This window comes from Myzus persicae, unplaced genomic scaffold (assembly GCF_001856785.1).
Source record: "Myzus persicae strain clone G006 unplaced genomic scaffold, MPER_G0061.0, whole genome shotgun sequence".
Classification (NCBI taxonomy): Eukaryota; Metazoa; Arthropoda; class Insecta; order Hemiptera; family Aphididae; genus Myzus; species Myzus persicae.
This window is the reverse complement of record NW_019101569.1, coordinates 796,115-804,016: the sequence shown is the minus strand read 5'-3', so window position 1 is coordinate 804,016 and position 7,902 is coordinate 796,115. Positions and strand designations below refer to the sequence as shown.

Sequence of the window (7,902 nt, the reverse complement as noted above, 5' to 3'; positions counted from 1 at the left end):
GATTATATTAATAACATTATTAAAAAATTATACTTAATACAACCATTAACCTTTCAATGTTTTAATGTTTAAATTTAAATTTAAATTTTTATGTCAATTAAAGTATTTTTCTTATTTCTGCTGAATCTGCATTAAACTGATCAATAGACGATAATTGTATCAAAATTAATTTTAAAATTCTTCAATACCATAGTATTTTAACAAACTTAGTTTGTATTTAAAAAAAAAAGAATTACCATGCACTTGGATAAACTTTCTTCAGTAAAACGTTGAAAGTTTGAGCTCATAATATTTTTATCCATAAAATAATTAAAACAACAGAATAAATTAAAAAATTGGAAAAATTGTTAAACGACAATATTGTGGTCGAAGAATGCGGACCGACGAACAATTTTGAATCTATGCATTATGAACATATTTTAATCTATAAATAGGTAGCATGGATCTTTTATAAGCATTAACTGTCCATACCTAGTGACGCCTTGGGAACATTCACAAAAAAAAGAAATATTTAATATGGAATTTATCGGTAATATTGCCGCAACATATTTTTCTTCCCTAAATTAGAATTTTTTTTCCGTCAATTGGTCAATACTAGAGGTTCACTGGAAATGTATGACTTATATGAAGGAACTAACATAACACTGAACATGTGTTACTTGTTTAATGTTTCTTCTAAAAAACTAGGCTAAATGTTTTAACAGATTTATTTTCTTCGATAGCTAAAACTTTTGGGTCATAATGATTAATGACATAATTTGCCACACCAACAGCCAGTAACGGTTTTACTGGGAAGGCAGTACTTCCGTTGAAAATTAAAGAAACTACACGGTTAATGTTATTTGAATTATAAAATATTTTTTGTTTATAATTTCAAGTATAGACACTTTAATAAAAGAGAAATTAATAAAATGTGAATTCAAATTATGTATTGAACGGATTATGGAGTATTCCGTGCCCGGCCTCGATCTTTCAAGACATTGGCGCTCATGGTTAGAGACTCCTCGGTGCCCGTTGGGCGTGCACAACAGGTGAATATAATATTACCGTTGCCTCAAGTTTGGTATAAAGAAAATAATGAAAGTCACAAAGTCGAGGCAGTCCTACAATCTTTACGCGAGTACGTCGTGAGACATTTAATTCTGTCAAAATAAAATATATTTGTAACTAAATAATGTTTGTTATAGAGATGGTGTGCTATCACTGTTATGCGATGTTTGGTTGGAAACAGCTGATGGTAAAAAAGTATTTGGACATTAAGTTGTTTTAATGTTCGTTAGTCCACATTTCCGGGAAATGTTCAATAGTTGTAATGAATGCAACAAAGATCTTATTTATGTAAGAGAGTTAAATTCTACCGTTTTACAACTTTTGGTAGATTATATTTATACTGGTGAAATCATGGTCACAGGAAAATATTTGTAAAAATGTATTGAATCAAAATTATATTTTTCTATAGAAACATTGGCATTACATGGTTTTTTATATGTTATGGGTGGAAGTGATAGATCTACTTATTTGGATTCTGTAGAAATATACAATCCCAACACCTGCAATACCTGGTCCATAGGATCACTATCAAAATGTCTTTGTCAGATGCTTTGCGGAATGGTCATCGATAAGCCACCAAATTGTATTTATAATTTTAAATAATTAGCTAACTTTATATGGTCTCATTGTTGCTGCACATAGATTATACTCGATGATATATTTAAAAATGTATTATACTGTTAAAAACATATTATTATGTGTAATGCATTGAAATCTATTGTTAATTTATTAATATCAAATGTTCTAATTTCAATTTTTTGATTAATTAAAATATTGTTTAATTATTTAAGTTGACTTATTATATTTAATCGAAAAACAATATTATGAAATTATTATTCATAGAAGCTAAATATATGGTAGTGTATTTTTTTATCAATTCGCTATAAATATGAACATAACATATGCTTGGGAGGGGCCAACGATTGCCGTCGTCGACTTCTGTAGCAGGTTGACGAGTGAATTCGGTGCACTCTAGCTGCCCATGTTTAAAAATTAGATCTAATCTGATGGGCATAATTGTCACTATATAAGTTTGTCATTAATGGTCTCTCTGAGTAATTACCAATTTATACTTGTTGATGCGGTCGCATATTATACCTAGGTAATCGTTTATCAAACGTCTTATTATACTCTATTCAGAATGAGATCATACTTCGGCGGTCGACTTCTGCGCATGGGCGTGGCTTCTTTCAGCAGCGTTGGTCTCAACAACTTAAGTCAATTGGAGAGTTGCATTAGTATAGTACCGACAGCTGAAATGAACACTTCATTCAATCGTATATTAACGAGCTTAAACAATTTAGTACTTCCGCATTCTCAGCATTAACGACCATTTTGCCAAACATACACGATCGGAATTCCGAACCGTTGTTTGACTAGGCGGTGGAAGCGTCTGACCATTGCAGAGGAAAACTGGTCGCCCGAGGTACAATCTCATTCTGAATAGAGTGTAGTAACTATACCAACCGGTATCTTTATATTCTCTAATAATCAAAAATCAAAAATACTCTTGCAGCATATTATTACATTATATAATATATAGTATTTAAATACTCTATGATACATAGATACAAATTTAATAAAAATACCCAATAATACTCTAAAATATCGGAACGTTGAATCTGAATTTGAATAAGTGTATTAGTAAAGTGGAGAGTTGATTCGAGCATGTTTAAAAATGTACGCTCTATAAATGACAATACATTAAAATTACATACTAATATTTTCATATACACCAAGTACAGGTTGCCTGTTCAAGCCTTATTGGGCGTCTATGTATATTTATCTCTAATTGTGAATCTAAATCATCCAATAAACCACTGAATCACACACACAAAATTGTCATTCAAATTGGTTCATTCGTTAAGGAATGTTTAGGAGACATGCAGACAAACATTCATTTTTATCGTGACGGACTCCCACATAACCCACTATGGGGTTGGCGGTCTTACCTATAGAATTACTTTACCTATTTGAATAAATACACAACGTCCAAATTAAGAGTATAGCTGTTTAAGAAATAAGAATCACAACACAAGGAATGGATGCATGGACAAATCTCAGATTAATGAGACAGCAAACGCACACATTGCATTTGAGTGATTTCGTAATACGTTACTACACGTGGTGCGTTTCAATATTCGTATGGCAATTTATCTAAAAATGGTTTGAATTATTTGTATTCATAAAATTCACCGACAATTGTGCACTCTTAATAATAATATTAAAGCTAATACTTCACATAGAAATGTTAGTGCACGACGAATAAATACATATAAAAATGATTTCATGCCTCGATCTCGACGAGAGAAAATAATTCACTTTATAGAATAATACAAAATGATAGCTGCTTAAGGACAACGATAATCATAATAATAGTTTGTGCTGGCCATGCATTAAAAATGCAAATATACAACAAGGTTGTATACCTACTTATGTGATATATGATGATAATAATTAACGATCCAAAGTTAATATAAAATAAACATGCAAACGGACAATAATAAAGATTAGAGGGGAGATCTAGCTAGGGCATATGTGCCCAGTGGCGGCCTAGCCAGGTCGACCCCCTTCTAATAAGGCCCCTTGAACAGAGCCGGATTATTAGGATTTGAGATTAAAAAATATTTTTATAGTTACAGTCGGCGCAAACAATAAGTAATTACAAAATTAATTATATTATGAGTATTTTGTATAATGTGACCAAATTAGTTGTTAACTAATGATATATATTAGAATTTTGTATAATGTAATCAAATTGGTTTTTCCCACGGCCGTATAAGATTCATTTCGAATGCAATGCAGCCAACCATTTTATTTTCTACATTTTTTATCATATATACAATTTTATATTTTCCATAAAAATATACTTTAGGAAAATTGTGATCTTCTAATTTCTTCACGTCAAGCCCGGAGGAAATGTATGTGCCCTGTAAAAATTTAAAATAACATTTATACAGTGTCTGTTCATAATAATTGTGTGGTAATGCGCACATGTGTACATAAAATTGGAATTTATATGTTTTTAAAACACAAACATAGTCCGTTTTTTCTTAGAATCATTTTTCGTCGGAAATTATTATCATTAAATTCAAATTTAACACACCATTACAGTAACAAAACAATGACAGAGTATACCAACCAGAGTGACATTATTGATTTTTGTAATTATTATTAAAATAGTATGTGAAGTATTTTTATTAATATTCTTTCGTAGGTTTTAAAATTGGCCATACTGTATTGAAATATAATTACCATAGAATTAATTAATTTATTAATTAATCAATTGTATACTCTACCGCTGGCATAGGACAGCTATCATTTGGGAAGTTAAAAGCTTTCATTAACGAAACCCATGTATTCCCTAGGACAAATTTCATTTTGCTGCATGCATTTTTTGTTATGTAAACATATGAATTTGGTTTCCAACCACCGGTTAAGCTCCAAGACGCAATGTTTACTTCTAGCTAAAAAAAAATAATATATTTATTAAGGTAAAAGTTATGACGATGTATATTCTAGTAAAAAATAAATGTTTTCTCTTTATTTATAAAAATCCTTGGCCACAATCGAGGAGAGTGTCCTCTAACGAGTAAAATATTAGCTTCTATTCTGTTCAATCTATACTCATGCAGTGAACAGAAAAGCTTACGAACTCTTACACTTCTATCGAGAATTTCGCCGACGTCAAAATTTTTTACTCCTCACATAAAGATTCAATAACTGCTGGTTATAGCTCACAAAAACATTTAGACCTAATGTCAACCTGGTACACAAAATGGAAGATAAAGATATATCACGAGAATTCCTCACATTTGACTTTTGACATGAAACGACCTATCACCTTTAATAGACATAATATACCAAAATCCTCAAACTCTAGCTTCGTCCTAAATTTTATCGTAGAACTTCGCCAAACCTGAGCAAGCAATATAAATAGCAATATAATCCTCCTTAACTCTAGGAGGAAATCTTTTTATAACTTATTCGATAACAGTCTAAATTTAGCATACAAATAAATCAACCATTTATAAAAGTATAATCTCTATTTATGCCTATTTGTATATACCTACGGCATACAGCTATAAGTTAAGACAGGCTCAACTCTGAAGCACAAATAAAATTAAAATCTTCCCAGTAATCCTCTTCACACTGATGAAAACCATATTGAAATATCAGTAAAATCTCAATATCTATTTTTTTGTTTAAACGCTTATGAATGCTAAAGATTAATTAGGTATTAACATTTTCAAGGAAATAATATGATATATGAAAAAAGAAATACTTATAGAAATATAGGTTCATAAACTTAAATTACAGTTTCTTTGTCTTATAAACAGAGTTATATGAGTATAATATATTACAAAGTGCATACAAATTTTTCAATAAATAATGCAACCATACATCATAAATAAAATACTTACTGTATAACTATCATCAAGAGATTTCCATAATGTTATATTCCCTTTCAATTCAGTTACATTTGCAGATTTTTTACTGAAATAACCATTAAATTGAAATGTTTGGTTTTTTGTCAATTCACAGGGATGTACTCGATTAAATACTGTACGATATTCTCCCTAAAGTAAAAGTTATGTATTTATAAATTAAGTAGAAAAATAACAAATAAATTATGTAAAATATAATTTAGCCAAAGAAAATATGAAATTTGTTTAATAAATAAAGCAGATTATTAATTTACCAACGACAAGTTGGGCATAAAAAGGTTTTGAGATTTTGACAAATATAAAAACCCAATCAGAACTAGTACATTTATTAATATCATTTTTGATAGAGTATTTTATCAGTTTTAAACTTAAGTCTTGAATAATAGTTATTTATCATAAAATATATATTATATTCATACATTTTGACGGATTGATACGCTTGAGGTGTAACCTCTAAAAATTTCCGGAATTATTCATAATATTAAATTATTTAAATAGGAAAAAAGTAATAAAGTGGGTCCGGAAATCTGCATGTATTAACATAGTTGTAAAATATGAGCCTCATTAGTAATATGTGGTTCATTTTTATCAAATACCTAGAACACAATTGTACCTTTTTAGATTCTAAGCGCTCCGCTTCGATCACTCCGATGAATGTACTGTTCTTCCAATGATGTGTGTTATTTTATTGTGTATAATGTATATACAACAGGGAGTTCAACTATCATAACAAAGTTATTGTTACACTGTAATACGTGACAAAATACCAAACAAATATTTAATGGTGCGGTTAAACATTAGCGGACTGGTACTCGAAATGCGGCGGGTAGCGTCCGATGTAATATTTTACGGACCGTGGATCAACCCGATTTCTATTAGACTGTGCCTTACACGCAACTAAAAACTCAAAACGATAATCTTAAAGAATAAAATACTGTTGAAAAATAATTATGAATTATTCTCGATAGACTTATCAAATACTAACTACGACTAACATTTTATAACATCAATTGATCACTTGAGACTCCGCGGAAGGGTTTGTAGCCTCATATGTCTACCCATTAAGTCGCTTAATGTTGCCTTAGAATTAATTTTGTTTTGGCTTGCAAGAAAATCAATTTTTCTATCGTGCTTATACATATGGGGTTGGCATTGATTATATATATATATATAATGATATATATTCGATATATAGATATTAAGATAGATATTATGATTGGATATAATTATCTGTGTTATATTTTGTTATTTAGGCTAGTCAAGCCATTCCATATAAATATAAAATTGAGTAACAATAATATAATAAGATGTAGGTATAAGGCGTAACAGAAATACTTGAAAAATTAAATAACTAATTTATTCTAATCAATATAAAATTTTTTATTTTAAATATCATTTTTAGGTGCTTGCTTTTCAAGTGCAGTATATATTTTTTGTTTTTATTTTTAGTACTGAAAATCACCAAGCTACACTCTCAGCTTCCCCCATTTTAAGATAATAGTTGAGAACACATATACTTTAAAACCTCATGCAAATTTTTCAATTTCATAATTTGAGTAGTATATAAATGTAGTTCCGATTAAAATTGATATGAATGAGTAATTTTCTCAAACTACGAATAAGCATAATACGAGTTACATAAGACGATAAATTATACAAACGTATATGATCGACATTTTTATGTTATCACGTATTTGTAATTTTCAATGTATTGCCAATTGTCATATTATTACATGACATATTGTTCAACACAACTAGCAACAGAAATGTACCATAGTCTAATAAACATTATAAGATCAATATCATAGTCTCAACTTGAAATAATTAATAAATGAACTATTATCTTCACGAATAATGCTTAAACAAAATTAAAATCTACTTGACAAACTGACTTGAACATAAATAGAAGGTGATTTATTAAAGGAAAACACTTGCTATTTCTAAACTGGATGATGACATTTTTCAAAAGGTTTAGATTCATGATTTTTTTTATACTTATATTTTTGAAGGAAAATGTCTTTACGGAGGTTACATAACTATAAAGCCAAGTGATAGAAAACACAAATTAAAGGATTCACAACTTCACAAACAAACGAATCGCAATCTTTAAAGTGCTCGACGTCAATACTGTTATGAAATATGAACGCCTGACTAAAATTAAGTATGTGAATATCTCTTAGGACTGATTTTTTTAAATCATTTTTTTTTTATGTTAATTTAATAAATTGTTATACATATATGATATAGATGAGATCGAGGAACATAATATATATATATATCACCATCAAATCTAAATATTTTCTGTAAATAGCTCTCAACAATCGAAATTCCATTATTTTTTCTATTTTAATCTATGAATTGCTCCCACTCTCGCCAACGAGTGGTATTGTGAGGGCCAACAAGG

At 29.4% G+C, this 7,902-nt stretch overlaps 1 protein-coding gene across 1 annotated transcript; it reads right to left on the bottom strand.

The window, feature by feature from the left end:
* Positions 1-3,480: 3,480 nt before the first annotated feature.
* On the bottom strand, positions 3,481-5,836 carry LOC111029687. Its single transcript, XM_022308804.1, has 4 exons — positions 5,753-5,836; positions 5,475-5,630; positions 4,350-4,517; positions 3,481-3,980 (listed from the first exon to the last, which is right to left on the bottom strand). The coding sequence occupies exons 1-4, from the start codon at positions 5,834-5,836 to the stop codon at positions 3,804-3,806; spliced, it is 585 nt and encodes a 194-aa protein (XP_022164496.1). The 3' UTR covers positions 3,481-3,803.
* Between the last annotated feature and the right edge of the window lie 2,066 nt (positions 5,837-7,902).

Bases quoted from the DNA above. Each gene is read 5' to 3' on its own strand.
- LOC111029687 (XM_022308804.1), bottom strand. From the start codon at position 5,836: ATGATATTAATAAATGTACTAGTTCTGATTGGGTTTTTATATTTGTCA. The intron at 5,631-5,752 runs GTAAATTAATAA...CTTTTACTTTAG, and splicing joins TTATGCCCAACTTGTCGTTG to GGAGAATATCGTACAGTATT. The intron at 4,518-5,474 runs GTAAGTATTTTA...ATTTTTTTTTAG, and splicing joins CTCTTGATGATAGTTATACA to CTAGAAGTAAACATTGCGTC.